We start from the raw sequence: 19,775 nt of genomic DNA on the forward strand, positions 1-19,775 counted from the left end.
AGAAGCATTAGAGTCTATCAGTGATGTTGTTATAAAGCTGCTTCTTCTGAAACACAGGTGGAAAGGTGCATAACTCTTCTCTGGAAACAGCAGAAGTATTTTGTCTTTGAGAAGCTGGAAAACAAACCCCTGCCCAAGGCATAACTGCATTTGGAAAAATGGTTAGCATTAGCAATAAGGATTTATAATGCTGTTAGTGTGCTGTTTATTGTATGTCACACTGCCCACAAGAGTGTTAGGTGTGTCAATTCAGAGAGGCCTTTGGGTAAGTCCACTGAAACACTCTCTGCAAATCTGTACTGAGGTTCTGGTAAGCTCCTGATGCGCGAAAGAAACACATTAGCAAGTTGTGTAAAATGGAAATTCCTTTCTGTTGCACACAAGTCTATTTGGACTTGAATGGCATGTGACCTTGGGACAATTTCTGCCTGGGGAAGGTTCCCTTTCAGCAGCCCCACTGTGGGGATGGTAAGCAACCTCAAATGAAGCTTCTCAAATGTGAATCCTCAGAGATGCAGGGGGAAATATTTTAGGTTAAGTGGATCTCTGATAGTCAAAGCAAGCAGATGTGACGCCTACATAGCTGCTTCTTAATGATCTTATTCCATCTGGCTTTATTCTATAGGGTTGCTTAGAAAAAATCTTTTTTCTCTCTTTTTCTTAGGCAAGTATAATGTGATGCTTATTGTTGTGGTTTCTTATATTCTTCTAGAGTTTCAGAAGTCTATTTTTTAAGTTTACAGAAGAAATTATTTTAACTATTGCCTTTTTTTTTGTATTAGTGCTTTCATATGAAATCAGTTGGTAGCAGAAGTATGTAGCCTCAAAGTTTCAAAAAGTTTTCCATGAAGTTCCACAGGGAGTAGTATAGTCTTTCTGATTCTAATTTAAATAAATAAATTTGACAGGATGACTGTAACCTTGCTCACTGTATTGACAAAATAAAATGAGTTGTGTGGTGGAAATAAAGCAAGCCGTCCAGAAAAATCCCCAAAGGCATGGATTTACTGCATATGTAAGTGGGTCAACTCATGCATGAGAAATGAATGCTAAATGTAAATTGGTTGCAAAACTGTAGACTTTAAGTAGAATTGAATCAAGTGATAACCTAAATATTTTGATAGAAATGTCCTATCATGCCTCTCTTTCGAAAACAGCAAGACAGCTCAGCATTACAGAGAAATAGTTAAATCATGTATCTGTGTAAACTAGAACAGTGTCATTGCACTCCAGAATCAAAGGCATTGCATTCATTTATGTTCCTGGCATTGGTAAATTTTAAGTTGAACCTGTATTTGTTTAAACATGTATTTGCTTTGATGAGTTGCTTTATGTGATACACACTTCAATTCAATAAGACTGCTCTATTCCTTGATGAGCAAAATGTTCAATCCAGCCTAGAAAAATACTTCTTGGGTTTTTCCTGCCTTAAAATAATAATAAAATAGAATAATCTAGATAGGGAATACAAAAGAAAGAAGTAGAAATTTCTGTCTCGCTGATTTAATTTTCTATTTGTGATAACATTCATATTGCAAGGTGAGGCTTATATGAAGGGCATCAGTAATTTAAAAAACTACATAATCTTCAAATATCTAGCATAACATTTCATGGACTTAATTTTTAGTCACCACTAATTACCAGCTTGTTGACAGATTAGTGTGTTGCAGATACATATTGATCTAAAGGTTTACGTCTGTACTCACTTATAACTCTGAAAATTCAGATTGAAGGTTAAAACAGCTATGTAAATGTGAGGAATACATTGTCAGGTATGCCATTTCCACATTTTGCTGTGGTATTGACTGTATTGCATATGCCTCTTTGAGGAGTATTTTATGGAAGGAAAAATTCCAAGCTGTAATGAAAAAAACTATGAAGTGTTTTGTGTTTTGTCTTAAGTGTAAGCACCTGTCCATTGTCTGACTAAAGGATGTGAGTCTGTCTTTAAACACTAGTGACTTCAAGATTGAACCTGCTTGGAAGGTTTTTTATGTTTAAGTATATGGCTCTTTTTTTTCCCTGTTGTGATACTAAGCAACTGAATTATGACAAAATCCCAACTTATTTTTCCAGTATCCTTGAATATATTTAAGTGGTATCTAAATCACTAATTATTTTTAATGAGTACGTACTTTTGAAGTCAGTCTTTTTTACATATAGAAAAAAGAGAATGAAAATAAAACCTCTTCATGGCAGCTCAACTTGGGAGCTAATTAAAATGAGGCTTTTAAATGGGAAAAATTAATTAGCCAAAAAGTTGAGAAGTAGGAATTGGCACCTCCAGAGATCTTTGAGTAGTTAAATGCTTGCAAGGTAAATATAATATCTTATTTCCCTGTTTTATTTCATTGTCCATTGCCTGCTTATCATTTTACCTTTCAGTTCCATCTTACCTAATGCTTCTGTGCTTTGCATCAGTTGCTAGGGCACCATTAAACCTCCTGCTGAAGAACAAAACATTCTGCTTCTTCTAATACCATCTTTAATCTTGATCCCTGGAGATTTTAATGTCTCACCCCTATGATGCTCACAGGCTTCATTGACCTTGACAACAGGAGTGTCTGGTCCTCTGTGGCACTTTTTTTTTTTTGGTTGTTGTTGTTTTGTTTTTTGCATGTTAAGACAAATTTAAGTGATTTTGTGATTTCCTCTAGGCTGTCAGTAGATATATTTGTTGTGACAAAGGCAGCGCTGTAATATGTATAACCAATGACTGAACTTTTTAACCATCCAACCATCCTAACACAAGAAAAGTTTATTTCTCCAAGCAGTAAATTAGAGTGACACACGATTGCGTTCTAACCCTTTCTGCTCTTGTAATTATTTAAATAATGATTCAGTTAAAGAGATATTTGTGTACTTTTTTTGGAAGGCTCTTTGTCTCACACCAACACAGTCTCACTGTTAGAAACCACATTATTTTAATGGAAAACTGAAGGATGTTTCTCCCCCACCACCCCTCCCCAGATCTGCCTTGAGTTTCTGTCTCTCCTGTCTTCCCTGAGTTGGTGAGTGGTGACCTGGTTGAGTCCCCACAAAGGACAGTGTATAAAGGTGGAGATGCTGAATATGTCACTAAGTAAGCCAACCACAAGCAGAAAAGAGGGGGTCTGAATGTCAGTCCCTAGTGGACTTTGGGAAAATACTCTGAAGACAATATAATTTCAGGGGTGGCTTTTTTGAACTTCAAGTCTTTTCTGAACTTCTCCCTGCTGGGTCTTGCCTTCCTTTTTTCTTACTGGGGAATAGTGGTGTAAAGTGAACCCATACCCACTTTGGCCAGTCTAGTATTTTTCTAGCCTTGTGAGGAAAGATATACTCCAGAGTGTGTGACTTCTGTCACCAAGGTTAACTGTTTTTTATAGGGTTTGGCATAACAGGAGAGCTGTTCCCAGCTTCCACAATAGTGAGTGGCTGAGTAGCTGAGAAGGATAGTGTGGCTGGTGTGGGTATTGGCACAGCAGAGATGGTCTTTGAGGGAGGACTGGAGGATTGTCTTATGAGGAACCCGTGGCAAGACCCAGAGTCTGTACTGGGGCAAGGTCTGGGTGTCTCCAGGCTGTACCTCGGAGTGCCAATACTGAGCAGGGTCCTCCTCCCTCCTCTTATCATTAAGTGGGAAAAAGGTACTTGGTCACCTTTTGTCTTAAGTGAGATTGGCTACCATTTTGTTGCAGAGCTGAACAGTTGTGCTGTTCCCTCAGGTACCACTGATGGAAAGTGAAGCATTCAAATGATCTGTGGAGGTGCCTCAATCTCATCTCTCGTGGTTTCTTGCCTGCTCAGCAACGATACTTGGTGTGGGCTGGGCTGCCCTTGGCTGCAGTGCTGTGAGAACAGGAGGAAGGGCCAAGGGTTTTATTTGCCTGTGCCAGCAAGCTGTAGATGTGACCAGGGCAAGGGTAGCAGGCATGGAATGAGGTCACTTGTTTGGCATTGCCTTTTGTTTAGTGTTCCTTTCTGCACAGTGTGTGTTTCTGGCTCAGATGATAGCTGACATGCTGTCTTGAATTGAGTTAGGAGTCAGGGTCCTTTTCAACAGAAATGGAGTGGATGAAAGGCTCAAAGAAGCTTGGTGGTGATGGAAAATTAAGCAGAATTATCAATGAAGTTATGGCAAAAGTTATAGAAAGCTGACTTTATTGTGGGATTGGAGATTAGATGATCAGCCTATATTGAAAATTAGTGGAAAAAATGCTCAGAAGACACAAAAGGGTTGAGCTTTTGTTATTAAAAATACCCCATTATGCAGAAAAAGTCTATTAAGTTACAGGTAGAATGTAACTGCAGAAGTGCATGTGATTCTGTACAGTTTCTTATAAGGCAAGAACTAGGAGCAGGAAATGTGGCACTCAGGCATGTACTTAATAGAAAAGCAAGTATGTGGCATATAATAAAAACGCGAAACTCATTAATATAGGAACCAGGAAAGACTAGAAATATAAAAGACATTGAAATAAAGATTAGACAACTTGTGAAACTGAAATTAATCAGGAAATATTAACTGCTGTTTTCCAAATGCAGTGACAGGGTTGGTAAGGCTCTGGTGTGCTGATAGCAGGAAACTGAATGATCTTAGTAAGGGGAGGCGGTTCCACAAGTACTTGCCTTGGCATGCATTACTGAGCAGTGACAGAGCAGTGATGGTGTCATCAGTGAAGCCAATGGGTTTAGTGAGCTTAGTACCTTGTGCAGTTTCTACTCACAGCTGTGGCTCTGTCCTACTGAGTTGTATCCAGCCCATTGTGTCCTTGGTTAGCCATAACTGGCTTGAATGTACAAAGTTAAAAAGGATTAATAATTACGCACCTGACCCTAGACCCCCTTGGATATCAATGGGCTTCATTCATGACTTCTGATTGTCTTCACAGGCTTTCTGTTACAATCCAGAGAGCATTTCTGAGCCTTGAATGGTGAATTTTTGAAGAGGTGGCTGAGATGCAAAGGTAACTGGGATGTGATGGGTATTCCTTACATACATGCAAGTGTTTTTGCATGGTGTGGCAGTTGGCAGACAAGGTATTAGTCATGAGTAACATGGCTTTGACCCCACTAGCATTTTTTACTGGTTTTCAAGTGAATCTCCTTATCATGTTTCCACATTTGTCTTGGCAATGCAGGACCCTCTTGAAGCATACAAAGTGGATTCATAAACTGCATGATGTGCTCCAACCACCAAAGTGTACCCGTCCATTGGACCAGAGTAGAGCTAGGCCATAGCTGCTTCCCCCTCTTGTAAAATATTTTATGTCCTTAGAACCATTTCACCCTAGAGATCTGCTCCTGTTACACTGCAGAACTTTCTAATGGAAAAACTTTGCTTCTGTTATCAGGCTTAGAAATGAGACATCACTTGGAAGTTGTGTTCCCTTGAGACCTGAGTGTGATTCTAACTCCAAGCTTTAAAATTCAGAAAGAGGAAGGCTGGAAATAGTGGGCGCTGAAAATCAGATTGTTGCATGACCTCTGTTTGCCCTGTCAAGGGGTCACTGAGACTTGTCTGGTGCATGCACTAAACTTGTAATTTATGTTTGTGGAGGATGTCAAGAGGAAGATTCATGCCTGGATGTGCAGGTGCTCCATTAGGACTTAGAAAGACATGGATTGATTAGGTGGTTATTGCCATCTGCAAAATTAGCCTGGTCAGAGACCCCTGACAGGGAAGCTTGGTGCATATAAGCAGTGAGCCAGGCTGCAATTGATAAAGCCTCAAAATGTTGGTAGTAGATAACTGAGATATCTGTGAGAGCTATCACGTCTGGTATGCTGGCTCTGAAGTTTTGGGGATGCCATACTGCATCTGTCTGATGTTGGAACTGAATTTTGCCATGTTTTTTGTGTCTGGGTCTGCAGAAAATAAGCATACTCTGTGTGTGTGAGAGAGATACAGGAGGGAGGAGAGGGTAGCCAGAAATTTAGCTGGTTTCTGTTGCTTTTGGGGCAGTATATAAATATATGCCAGATGTATAAATGAGACTTGGGAATTGAGTATATCCCACAGGTATAAACGAGACTTAGGAGTTATCTGGTAGGCCTGTGTCTGTCAGAAAAGATATTCCTGTGGTTCAGAACAACATGAGGAACTTGAGGAATCCTAGGAAATCTGCTCCATGTGGGCAATTTGTTTATATTTTGCAACATGACCTTTTCTGACATAACTCTAAATAAAATGTGAGGGTTGAGAGGTGAGGCACACAGTCTTTCTCTGTTAAACTAATAAAGCTGGCTGTTAGGATGTATGCCATGGATCTGGCTTTTGTTCACCTGCTCAGTGTTTGGTTTCTGTTCTCAGATATGTACTGCACAGAAATGGAGCCATTTTCTCAGGCTGTTTCTTACTGGTTTTCAAGAAATGCCTGGACAGAGGAGAGGGGTCTCAGGAAGTATTTCCTACTGTATGAGCACTTTTACTCGCTGCACTTAAGAACATTGCATTGTAAGGGCCACTGAGGCAGCTCCTTAGTATTTGCTCTCAGAAATCTTGTAATGCATGTTTTGAGCCTGATCTTGAAAGCCTTCAGATTTTTTTACTCTAAGTGTTTATCTAGGTATTACCTGAGGTGTTTCTTTTTTGCCAGACAAGTTCTCTTAGACATGATTGAATATATGGATCAGCCATCACTGATTTGTATGAAGACAGGGCAATACATCTTACCACAACTGGGTTTGGGAAGTCTGCTCTTTATTCCTGATCTTTCTGATGGCATGCTTTGTTGCCTATGTCAAGCTACTTCAGTTCTGTTTCCTTTCCAATAAAATGGGAATAATTATGCTAAGGGCCTTTAGAAAACTCTTTCAAGTTATAAAGAAAATGGTAGAACAGCTGAATGGTGTGGCTGCTGGTGGTTGTTACTTGTGTGTGTAAATTTTCCAAGTGGTAACTTGGGAGCACAGGAAAGAGTACAAGAAGGAGTGTCTTGAGTCATCAGCTCTAGTCTTGTCTTTAGGAAAGGCATATCATAGAGAGTTCTCAAAACCCATGTCAAACTCTGTATTAATCTAATTACAGAGTAGCTTTAGCCTACTCTTTTTGAAGACAATTCCTTAATTTCACCTGCTACAGGTAAGAAGCTTCGTTCAATTTTCACAAAATAGTTCTTTATGGCAGGGCGACCATTGTCTTTTTGTTTGCATGGCACTTCTTCCTCTGTTATGTGTTGAGAGAGGTGTCATTCTCAGACTTTTGTTATGTGAAGCTGAACAAGTGAGTAGTTTTTCATGTGCCCTTGCCAAAGTTTCACTGTTCCACAAAGCCTTGACTCTGCCTGTTCTGCTGAGAACTCATTTTTTTAGTATAGAGGCTGAGAATGTTTTTCCTGCTACTGTGAGATTTAAAATATACCATTCCTGATTAATTTCAGGATTATATTTGGTTTTCTTCATGGCTGTTTTGGTGGCCTGCAATTACTGTGTGATTCATTTGGATATGCAAGAATGTCTCTTTCCAACTATCAAACCTGTAACTTGCAGTAGAAATTCTCTGAAGAGCATATTTTTTCATTAAGTAATATTTAATTCCCTCTGATTGCTCCAGACCTCAAACCTGATTAGTTTTACATAGAGAATATTTTTTACAGCCATACCTCATTAATAAAATTACTTAATAAAATTAATCATATTCAGACCCTTAAGGTATTTCCTCTTGGTACCTTTCAGCACCATTCTGTTAACACAGCTTGTTAAATTATTTGTGCAATTAGCTGATCTACCTGTCTGAATTTGCAATTTTTGGATCAGTCATATTTTCTAACTTAATACATAAACCTTATTTTTTGTACTACTTCTCTGTAGCTGCTATGCCCAATTTGATAGATTATTGACAGTCCATATAATGATATTTATGATTTCAGAGTGCATAGTTATTCTTAGGTTCTTTCAGTTTGGACACAGAAATCTGCATAATAGCAGATATGTTAGAAATTTTAGTGAATATATAAAATAACAATGAAAAAAATTTATCACAAGGATTTGCAGTGTACTGCTTGATAAAATATTATTAAAATGTTTTTGAGATAAAAGGATCATATGGTGACATATCATATATGGTGATAGCCTTGAGATATTCCTTGCCTGCTGGTTTCATACAGCTTTTTATAAAGCTCAGGTAATTGTATTTCCTTTCTTGATATGAGTATATGAAGCAGTGTAAAATTTAAAGACCTTGTTAAAAGTCTTCTTATTATTCACTATAGATGTGGATGTAGCTCTTGGGTTTGACCTATTGTAGTAAGAGTTCCTGGATACTTTTTATTTGAAAGATGCTGAAATTTTGCAAATTCTTTTGCTGCAGTGTGGAACCTTTCAAAATTATTTGTCAGAAATGAGAACCCTGTTTCTGGGCTCAGAGTTTGTGATAGATGATTTTGTGAGGCACTTGTTTCACATTGTTGCTGTTTCACAGTAGGTTGCTGTCTCTCTGTGTTGCCTATGTGTCTCTGCCATTGGAAGAGTCTCACTTTGCATGCCTATTTTTCATAAGTAGAAAGAAGAGAGAGGGAAAGAGAGAGAAATCAGGATAATTAATACAAAGTTTCATAGAGCTAAAGCAGAACTCAGTTCTGAGTCCCTGTTTGGAAAACTTGAACATGGGTCACGCATCTGTGTTCATAATATCTTATGCCAATTTTGTACAGAATTTTGGAAATTGCATGAAAGTTCATAAGTTTAGAGGAAAGTGATGTGCTGATCACCTTCAGTCTTACTGGATGCACAGTTAAATTGATGTGCATTCAGAAAGAGAATGGATAGGTGGAACTTGAATTTGAAATACTAACTGTAACTTTAAATGCTGTGTTTGTACATGAAAACCAAAGGGGGTCCACAGGTTTAATGTGTGAAGGACCATAGCTCAAAGTCTTGTGTATCTTTTACTGCTGAGATCAAGTATTTGTATAGTTTACAGACTGGAGTCTTCTCCCTCCTTCCCTTTGTCTCCAACTCCACCAAGAAAACTGAAGCTCTCATTCTCCTGATGCCCAGCATAAGAAAAGAAATCTAAACAGTCACAATTAGTTTGACCTCACAGCAAAGTTCCTTTTTGCCAACTCAACTCTATCCAAATCACGAATGGGTTGTGGAGGGATTTCTTCCCTGGAGGCAAGAGGTGTAACTTCCAGGAGAGATCTGAGTTAGTAATCTTTGGCCAGTTTTGCCAGTGAGGTTTTCTGGTGTGCCTCGTGCTGCCCTGCCTTCCTTTTTAACCTGGGACTGTCCTCTGCCAGCTCAGTGGTTGGTGGCATTCTCCTGAGACTCTCTGGTAGCATCTCATGGGGGTGGAATGTGTTTCTTGGGATGGGATTAATCTCATATTAGCTTGGTATTTTGATTATGAAAGTGCCAGGAAATGTAGAGGCACAAGTACATTCTCATGTTGGTGTACTGGAACAATTAATCTGTGTACTTGTTCCAAAGACATTTTGTTATCAGGGTACAGGAGACCAAATGCCTTGGTAGATCTGTGTGGCCAGCATCAAATGCCTTGCGAGTGGATTGTTAAATAAAGGGAAATCCTTTAACTTGTGTGTAAGCCTGAAAGCGAGGGGATGTCCTGCTACTCTTTTTGGTTTTATTTTGTTTCATCTTCTTCACTGCAACACTGGATCTGCATTGTTTCCTTTTCTGTGTTTATTTTACAAACCATTTTTAGGGCCATGTTAGGATTCTGCTTCAGCAGACTAGTAGCAGTATAAGCCTGTGTGCATGGGCTTGGTGCTCTAGGTAGGAACTGTTACAATTTCCCTAAGAACTCTAGAATATTTTTAACATTTTTAGATTTTTCAGGAGGATTTTTGCATAGATACATAAGGACTATTGCATTTATGTGCTATTAGAGCAGTATCAAACCCGACGATAGAAAGCATGGCTTATTTACTCAAATGCAGTCATGCAACCCTGACTTCTCTAGAAGCAGACATATAATTAATTGCCAAGCAAAGTTTGTTTGTGTTAGAATTATTGCTCCAAATGACCTTGGCAATTTGCAGTCCCCTGTTGCTAATAGCTTTCTGAATGAAAACAGTGGACCCTGAACTCTGGAGGTGAATAAAGTAATGCTTTGCTGTGTATTAAGAGGAATTTTCAAGTATGCTTTTTGCATTGTTTGATAACAACACTGTTTACTAAAATACTAAAGTACTAAAAGCTATTTAGTCTTTCTTATCAACAGTTAACTTTGATAACCCTTGTCCCCATAGGCAGTCAGCATTTTTTAAATTCTAATTTGTTTACTGTGCTCTCTTCTTAAGTGAGTAGCTCATTAAAAAAAATTTGCCCTTTTCCCTTTTGTTTAATGATAGTTCTTTTAAAAGAAGCCTGCTGTCACATGGCTAGCAATAATCTGTATTTTTGCTTTTCCTTTTCCTTTTTTGTTGTGTGTGTCCTTGATTACATTTGATTTTCTATCTAGAAGTGGAAAGAGTCATTGCTCATTGAAATGGTGGTCTATAAAGACTCCTTTGTCTTTCAAACTAAATTTCTTTTTGGTATCCTGAGTCTTGTTCTTGTACAGGGTTTTGCTAACATCTCTGCTTTGTCTGTGCTTTCCTTCACAGATACTTTTCACACTTCCCCTTCATGCATCTTTAGTTTTGACAAGTTGGTTAGAAACACTCTTAAATTAGAATAAAGGAAATCAAGGCACTGTGAAGACTCTTTTTAAAAAAATTAAATTTTTATTATTATTTTTATTAATATTTAGTTTTTATCCTTTCCTGGACTTTTTGGCTCAATCCAGTATATCTTAATTCAGTATATTTTGCTGTTATTCTCTTATGGAAATTATGATAATAGTGATGATGTTTCCCAGCTCTACTGCTTTGTGGGAACCTGCTTGACAACATTAAAAAGTAGTCTTAATAAAAAGAAATTAATTCTATTGATAAAAGTGCTAAAGTCAATGTGGTGACAAGCTGTGCTGTCTTGAAAAAGCAATTTAAAACCCCTAAATCATAATATCATTTTCTCAAGGCTTTTTAATACTGAAATCTACAAACAGGGGTTATGTATGTTAAGAGCAACAGAACATGGAAAAAAAATCACTTTGCAGAACTGAGAGGAGATGTCTGCAAGTAAACTTTTCTTTGAAAATGTGTTTAAGAATAGAAACATTGATAGTGTGAAATCTCTCTGAGCAGTGAAACAAATCTGTGGTGTGTTTTAAAAAAGCAGTGCTGTTGTCCATTTTATTCTATTTTAGACCCTCACATCAACATCTGCACACAGCAATATCTGTTATTAAGCTGTTCAGGTCATTAAACTGGGTGTAAGGCTGTGCAGAGAGAATGCATGAACAAAGATTCATTCATCAGTATTGTACAGTAACTATCTGCCAGATTCCTTCTGGCACTTTCACTCTGTTTCCTTCTTAAAGGAAATGAGATCATTCAAGGTAGGCTTGTCCTTGGTGAAAGAGGTGTAAACTATCTTATATTTTCAAAAATGTTATTGTTTAAGAGCTTGGCAGAATTGCTTTTTGCTACTAAATTTTTGATGGCCAATACTAAAAATTGAATACTAAGAAATAGTCTAAAGAATTAAATAAATGTGTATTAAGAAAATTTTTGGATACTTGAAAGCTATATAACTGTTGGGAAGCAGATTTTAATTGCCAACTTCAACCTCTCTGAGGAGAATTTATAAATTTAACAGATGGCAACTTATTAAACCAGTCCCTTAATCAATATGGGAGACTTGATATCAATTTTTACTCTGATAGAGGAGAAGAATTAACTGGCAATGTAAAAACTGGCAGTTATTATGGCTATGATCTGATTTAAGTAGGTATGTTTGAGCAGACCATGGCTCCTGGCAGTAGTGTGTTTATTTGGACTGTTAAAAGGCCCTATTTGCTAACCTTAAAGCAATTAACTTAAATGTAGCACAACTGTAAGCACATTGCAATGAAATGCAACATGACACAAAACAGAATCAGTCTTGGTTCAGAAGTGATAGTCATGAAGGGTCTGATAGAGGAGATAAGCAAAGAATGACACTATTTTGTGGCAAGTTATTCAGGGTAGGGCAAGAATAGAGTAACAACAAAAAAAATTATAAGTGAAAATGTGATTGTAAGTTCAGAAAAATATGTATGTATAACTTATATCTATAAAATAATGGCCTCTGCACTGACCTTTACCTTTCATAAACTACTTCTCTGAAGACAAAATCTCAGTGTTTGGTAACAGGCAAAAACCATTATGTATTAGGAATAAATAGGAAAAAAAAAGGGAAAATGAAAGAAAAGAAACCTTGATTATACATCCGTGGCAGTTCCTTTTTCATGAAGACTTTGAATAATGGTTTTGGTCCTGGTATGTTCAAAAGAAAACAAAAATTCTGGAAAATCACCAAGGATGATTTAATCCAATTGGAAGAATGAATGAGTTCTGTTACAGGAGTCTTCAGCCTGGACAAAAGGGGTTTAAGAATCCAGAAAAGTGTTGTGGAAAGCTCTACACAATTATCATAGAGAGTATAGTCAGGGAGTGACTGCTTTCTCTGTCTTCTCATGCAAGAACTAGGAAGTAACAAGTGGAGCTCATCAGAAGGCAAGCAAACCAAAAAGAAAGAGGTGCTTCCTTGTAGAAAGTATTAAATGACATATTTTTGTGCTAGAAGTCTTATATGAGTGCAAAAAACCTAGATTAGTTCAAGAGTAAGGCAAGCCCTGAGAAAAAACTGTGCTTCAGAATGAGAAAAACCCATACCAGGTTGAGGAAATACACCAGACTGAAAACAACTGGAGTCAAGGAATGTGTATGTAGGGGAAATATCACATATATTTTCCCTGTCCCTACTGCTTCCAGCTAGTGCTTGTGGCCATTCTTGGATAAAGAACACTAGGCCAGATGGACCTTTGGTCTAAGCCAGTACTAGAGGCTCTTAAATTCTGTCTTTTTATAGAAGAAGTGATGAAACATTATTATAAAATATTTTAATAAAAATATAAAATTAAAAACATTTATATAATAGATGGAAAGAAATTAATGCTGAATATAAGTTCCTAGCTAAATACAAAGAATACAAAAAGGTGGAAAAGTCCATTATAAATGGCTGACAGAGTTAAAAATAATAAAGCCTTTAAAAATAAAGGATCATTTTAAAATGTAGTTTTTAGCTATAACCAAGATAACTTCTGCCAACATTTTTATTTCAAGTCAAAGGAATGTGATTTCTAATCCAATCCTTTCCAATTTTTTGAAGTGTTTTTACATGTTGAATTTGTATTTAAAATAAGTAAACTCTTATTTCACATTTGGGATTTAGGCTTTCTAAAGTTACAACAACATATAAAAAGCTACAGTATTTTTGGAACGAAGCAGAAAGAGGAGTCCATCCCACTTCTGTGAGAGATCTGAAGCTGGACCACAATACTGTTTAAGGAGGGTTTGTTGTTAGCGAGACATGTGGCAGATGGCTGACTGTCAGATTTCAAGGTGTAGTGTTATCAAAGGGGAATCTCAAAGGGGGATGCTTTTAATAGTTTTCTCAGTGGCTAGTCCTTGATTAAAGACTTGATTTTGTAGGTGCTCTAGTGGACAAGATTGCTGGGAAATTAATGATAGCTGCAAAGTTAAATAATCCCAGAGGTAAAAGGAAACTTGGTGATCTTTCAACAAGTAACCTTATGGAGTGATTTCAGATTCTGGGTTAAATGGTCAAACTCCAAAAATACTTATTTTTAATAGTCAGATGTAAAAGAATCAGTTTGTGAACCTGAAAGTCAAATGATACTTACCACAGGATGAGAGCTGGATTTGAAGGCCAGAGAAATGTAGGAGTCATTCTAGTTGTTTCTGTCACTGTAGCACAGGGGCAGATAAGGTGAAATCCTTGGAGGTTCTGTGAGGACACCACTGGGTAGAAGGAGCACAATACTCTCAGCAGAGGCTGTACAGAATCGGGGCTGATACCTGAGTGTGGTAGTCCTTGTCCCCATGGCAAGGTGGATTTGAAAAAGATGAGTAGAGTTCAAGGGAGGACAACAGAAATGATCCTGGGGATTGTAAAATAATGTTGAGCTGTTGGAGCCACAACTGTTCATTCATCTGTGAGAAAGAAATGGTTTTAGTACCACATAAAGATATTTGCAAAAGGAAGACATATCAATAAAGCTGGGACTTGACAGCAGTCCTGACAGAGATATGACAAGGTCTCCTGTCTGTGGATTTAAATAAACAGTGTGCAGTTGATATTTTTATTTAGAGAAGACATGTGGCCTAGATCAGTGCTGTTAGCTGCTAAGAGAACACTTATAAAATGTCCTGCTCCTTTCAGCATCTGCCTAATTGGGTGTGGGACCTAGAGAAGTTCTTTCCCACAGATACTTGAAAGGACTTGAGATCTTTTCACCTTTTTTGCAGTGTGACTGTATCTTATTCTGTGCCAAACTTCTTACCATCCTGAGACTGAATTTTTTTAATGTACTTGAATTCAATGAAGGGCTTTGGATACAAAATGCCATCTTGTGCTATGCAGAGAGGTGCAAGGAAGCTGCGGACAAAGCGAACATCTGTATGAGAAAGAGAGGCTTACAACTGCTGAAGGCTAAAATACCATCATCAAGGCTGAATACAATCATCATGGTATTCAGTCTCATTTCTACAGTGTTTTTATTGGGTTTTCTTGACATCTTTCAAAGTTTTTATGTATGTCTTCTCTGTGTGTGTTCATGGTGGCTTGCATGTAGGAAGTCAAGCTTACTCCTCTCTCTTTGTTATTGCTCTTTTTAACACCAGTTCGTGACTCTCTACCGGGTAGCCACTCACTCCCTGCAGCTCTCACCAGTGGGATGGGAAGGAAAATTGGAATGAGGAGAAAAGTAAAACTTAAGGGTTGAGATAAGAACAGTTTAGTACTTAAAACAGAGTAAATAATGACAATAAACCCAACAAAGATACTAATAATAGTAGCAGCAGCAACAACAACAGAATTACAGCAACACAACAACAGCAATAATAATAAAAATGAAATTAAAAAAAGAGAGAAATAAATGCTAAGAAAAAATGAGTTATGCGCGATATGATTGCTTACCACCTACTGACTGATACCCAGCTGACCAGCAATCACTCCCTCCCAGCCCTTTTCTCTCAGTTTATACACCAAAAAAGATGTTCTGTGGTGTAGAATATCTTTTTGGCCAGTTTGGGGCAGCTGTCTCAGTTGCACTCCCTGCCAGGTTTTTGTCTCCTCCTTCCTGCCCGGGCATGAGAGAGACACTGACAAATAACTTAGGGTGGCACTACTTAGCAAGAGCCAAAACATCAGTGTGTTAGCAACTTTTTTCTCACACTGAATCCAAAACACAGCACTTTATGTACCAGCTACTAAGAGGAAAGGTAACCCCATGGAAACCAGGACTTGATCTTTATGTAAATAGGAAGGATTGTAATTGTTTTCTTAGAGCGTCTTGTCTTTAAACTGTCCAATTTACTCTTGCCTTTGCCTGTGCTTTACTTCATTGGTTTGTAATGTCTGCTGGCTGCAGGATCAGAGAGAACAGGAGAAATATATGCTGTTTATAAGGTCTGCCTACATCCACTGCTGTTGGGTCTTTCAACACATAAAGAATTGTCAGTGTAGAAGTTAAGCGACATATGAAGGGCTTGCACAGGAGAGCAAGAGTGTCTGTGATGTCCAAGTACTGTTTCTTTGGACATTCTAAAATAACCCAGGAGAAATGAGGCAGCTGCAGAATCTGATAAAAAGTGAAACTAATGTTCAGAATAATCACTGTATTCTTACTGTCACTGGTAAATCTATATTTTTGCCCTTAGTGTCCCTTTTGACTTTGTGATTGACTTGTAACATGTTCATAGACATTGTGTTCTGACCATTGAGCAGCTGAGCTGGAATTTGATTGTTTTTTGTAATTGTATTACAAATTAGAAAATTCTATTTTTTTATTAAGCATCATTCATATAATGAATGCATTTGATTATAATATGCTGCTTATAATTTATATTCTCCAATAAGGAGTGCTAAACATTGCAGAACTACTTTGAGAATATATAAATACCTGAAATTCATTATTGTTTCTTTAGGTCCTGGATAATCTTCTTTTGTCCTGAAATTGTTCCCTTATTACAGACATGACTCCACAGATAAATGAATATTGCTTTCCTGTACATCTTCTCTAAGATAAATAATAAACAAAGAAATGAAATTGTAAATAAACAGATTTAAATAATCTTTATATTTCTATGATATATTCTTATATAGTTGTTTTATTATTTTATCTTTCGTCCATAAGCAAAGCAGGCAGATTACTGTGAAATAAGTCTTTGTTTTCCCATTTACTGTTACCTCTACTTTTTAATACACTTTTTAGTATTTCAGCATTTAAGTTAGAAGATCTATCAATTTCCCTCAACAAACAAATGGGAAATCTAGCAATATGATGTTTGAATGTGAGTTTGGATATAATTAGTTCAGTAGAGAAAATAATCAAATGATACACAGGGTTGGTATCAGCTGCTTATGCAGGGACCAGAAGAGTTCATAGTCCTTGCAGGTATGAGCCTATAGATGTCATTGTTTGTCCTCTGTACAATATTCCTCTGTAGAAGCAGCAGTTTCAGTTCTGATGGATACATTTGAAAAGCTCAACAAAGTAGTGAAGGTTTGCAGAAACGGTAAAGGATTAATCTTAGGCAATATTTTTATCCTTAAGCTAATTGGTTTTTTTTTGTCCTTGAATAAAATATTGAAAGGATTTCATGGTATTGAAAGGATTTCATGGTTTTGAAAGATCTTGTGAAGAGAGAGGATGTTTGTTTGGAGAAAGATACTGTATGTGTTGAAGAAAGCAAAACTAAGATCTACTGTCTGGAATAGGAACTTAAGTTTGAATTAAAGGGAATGTTTTCAAGAGCAAAGATAATTAGCCATGGTTAACCATGGATGATTATTCATGAGGATTGTCAGAAAATGTTCATATATGTATGAACTTATAAGGCTAAGTAATGGTTATATTTCTATTGGCAAAATTTCATATTTTACATCAATTTGTGGATTCATGGTAAAAAATCCTGGTCAACATGTTGCAGAACAGGTAGATCCAAGACAGACTTACTTACATGTTCCAGGAGTTATGGGTGGCAAAGAACAAAATTTATAGGAGTGGAACACCTGCTGTTCTTCAGTGTTGATTATGTGTACAGGATTGATGGCTGACCATGAGGATGCATTTCAGGCTGTGGTGTGACATTTGTCTTGAGCTGATGTAACATTATGTTTCTGTTTAAAGAGATGCTACTGCTGTCTGCTGTGACAGTGCCAGGGATGATCCTGCCCGTCTGTGCAGGAAGTTAACACCTGTGAGTTGTGTGGGAAGACTGGGAGAGGACAGGATTCTCTTTTAAGTGACAATGAAGTTCTGAATTGATTCAAGAGAATTATGAATCTTGACTCATATATTTAATGTCTATGAGGAGGTAGGAAGTCAATGGAGATGGATAGTAAAAGTACTTCTTATAGTGCTGGAAGTTATTTAAGATCTGATCCCCCTGCAAAATGTTTAGCTGATATAATTAAATTGAGTTTTACTTTGGTTTAAACTAATAAAATTTCTGTGTATCTGGAGACAATTTGATGAAAGGTGAGGTTGAAGAAGGTGATCTAGTGGCTTCCTGTAAGATGCTGCCCAAGAGGCAAATCAGAGAGTTTACTACTCCTTCACCCTTAATGTTCATCCTTGATTCCTCTGTCTTATAAAATTGTTCTAAGTTAGTGCTTGATAATTTTGATTGAAAGTGTTCCAATGGTTTGATGCATCACTGTGCACATAGTTAATGCTGAAAGAAAGAAATGTGTCTCTTAATGTGGGGTATTCATCAAATTCTCCTGAAATATGGTGTGGTCCTTTTCTCATTGGTCTGTATATAGGCTAAAAGTGGATGCTGCTTGTAAGGGCTATGAATCCATTAGAATTTTCTAGTGGCCTGTCTTCTGCCTTTTCATGTAGGTAAAAATCTGCCTCCAGCATGAAACTGGAGTTTTCCAGTACACCAGGAGAACTTTGAAGTAGCAGACTTTCAGTTTTGGACATTTCTGCAACATCAAAAGGCTTTATGGCATCCAAGCCCCTGCTTTGTAGGGGAGATGATCAGCACATCAGTGAAACTGCTTCTCATGGCTGCAGGGTCTATAGAGCTATACAGGTGTCTGATTTCCATCTTTGGACAATAGAGACAGATATGGGAGAGCAGAGCTAGGGCACTCAAGAGAAAATTCTCTGTAGCGAAGTCATTAAGGATTTCAAAGGCCTTTAAAGGTGTAAGTGCATTTTCAAAACAATTCTAAGTTTGTTAAGTTAAGAAAAAAAAAAAGGAAAATTTTTGTGGATTGCCTATTGACTAAAAATTGCTAGAAAAGTTAAGAAGGATGTTAAAATGTTACCTTGTGTCACATCAGTCACATCAGCCTTTATTCACTTGTATTGGAGTGGACATGGATTCTCCATTCTACTTGCGGAAGCCATTTCCATTTTTCTACCTCAGTTTTTAAAACTTGAGTTATAAGGAAAAGGTGAAATTTAGGCAAAAGTATCCCTCTTTTTTCCCCCCTGTTCGTGAATGGTGAAAATAAAGGAGATATAAGACACCAGACATAAAGGCGAAATGTTTTTCCATATTTTAATTGGTAAAAGTGAAAATGTAAAAAAATATTTGCCAAAGACTATATTAATATAGTTCCTTTTTGCACTTGGTTTTGGTGCCAGTTATAATAAAAAACATGAGAAAAATTTTAGTGCTTAATTGGTCAGTTCAAAGCCAATATATGAGATAATACTGAAACTGTATTAAACTTCTTAAATGAAAGTTATGCTGCAATTTAAGTGCCTTTTGCTACAGAGAAAAATTGTTCTATTATAGTCTGGTTTTATATCGATAATGGATGCAATTCATTTGAAGAGGCTTTGTAATTTTGTTTTGGTATATGAAATACCATTTCATATATGCCTTTTGGCATTTTTCATGCAAATTACTTTTTCATCAAATGCAGTTTTTGTAGTACTAGCTCTGATTTTCAAAAGATTACCATTCAAAATAAATTGATGCATAAGTATTGAATTTGTGCAATTAAAATGTACTCCAAGTAGAGAGAGGAAGTGGTTTAAGAGTCTGCTGAGATGTTTATTGTGTTTATGACTGTTGCAATGACAATAGATGCCAGTGTTGACCCTCTGTTACTAATTTAATTGCTCATAGGGATATAAATTTTCCCTTTGAAAGCTATAAAGACAATGTTTTTATAGAATCGGTGGTGAACATTGAGACATCCATTGCATTTTGTCCATAATGTAAAACATTCTCTCATAAAGATAATTAAAAATTGGTTAAATTCCACATGGTAGTGAGTGGGGTAATTTGTTTCTTGTGAGCTGGGATCAGAAATGGACACTGGGCTTTTATTTTCTGCACAGTCAGAGGATGATTCTGAAGTCCCTGCTGGTTGGCACTCAGGCTGTTTTGTGCATAGCTGTTGTAAAATGCAAGTCATTATTTTGTGAATCACGTATAACCTGTTAGTTATTTAAATACATAGAATATGAGTCTCATGTGAGGTTTAAATCAGGTCCTTTTCTTCTACATGGGGCAATCTCTGGGTTGTTCAAAATGATAAAGACAATTTCTAGTGAATACCACTTAGAGAGACGTATTTTTCCCTTCAAATGAGATAGGTATTTTGTATTTATCATCTCCTATTGTGTACAATTTTGATCACAGTATTAAGCATTGCTCCTGTGAGGAAGTTCATAGGGGTGCATGATT

General features: G+C 37.1%; 2 protein-coding genes across 8 annotated transcripts in view; both read left to right on the forward strand.

The window, feature by feature from the left end:
• Positions 1-19,775, forward strand: part of LOC135443674 (LIM zinc-binding domain-containing Nebulette) — a 247,650-nt gene that overhangs the window by 117,712 nt on the left and 110,163 nt on the right. The gene's annotated exons all lie outside the window — the stretch shown is intronic.
• Positions 1-19,775, forward strand: part of LOC135443672 (nebulette-like) — a 99,038-nt gene that overhangs the window by 6,211 nt on the left and 73,052 nt on the right. Inside the window, exon 4 of one of the 6 annotated variants that reach the window (XM_064704150.1) lies at positions 4,875-4,949. The exons of the other annotated variants lie outside the window; for them this stretch is intronic. Coding sequence (XP_064560220.1) covers positions 4,942-4,949 — 8 coding nt within the window. The 5' untranslated portion in view covers positions 4,875-4,941. The remainder of the gene's footprint in view (positions 1-4,874; positions 4,950-19,775) is intronic. 6 annotated transcript variants of the gene reach the window in all.

This window comes from Zonotrichia leucophrys, chromosome 2 (genome assembly GCF_028769735.1).
Source record: "Zonotrichia leucophrys gambelii isolate GWCS_2022_RI chromosome 2, RI_Zleu_2.0, whole genome shotgun sequence".
Lineage (NCBI taxonomy): Eukaryota > Metazoa > Chordata > Aves > Passeriformes > Passerellidae > Zonotrichia > Zonotrichia leucophrys.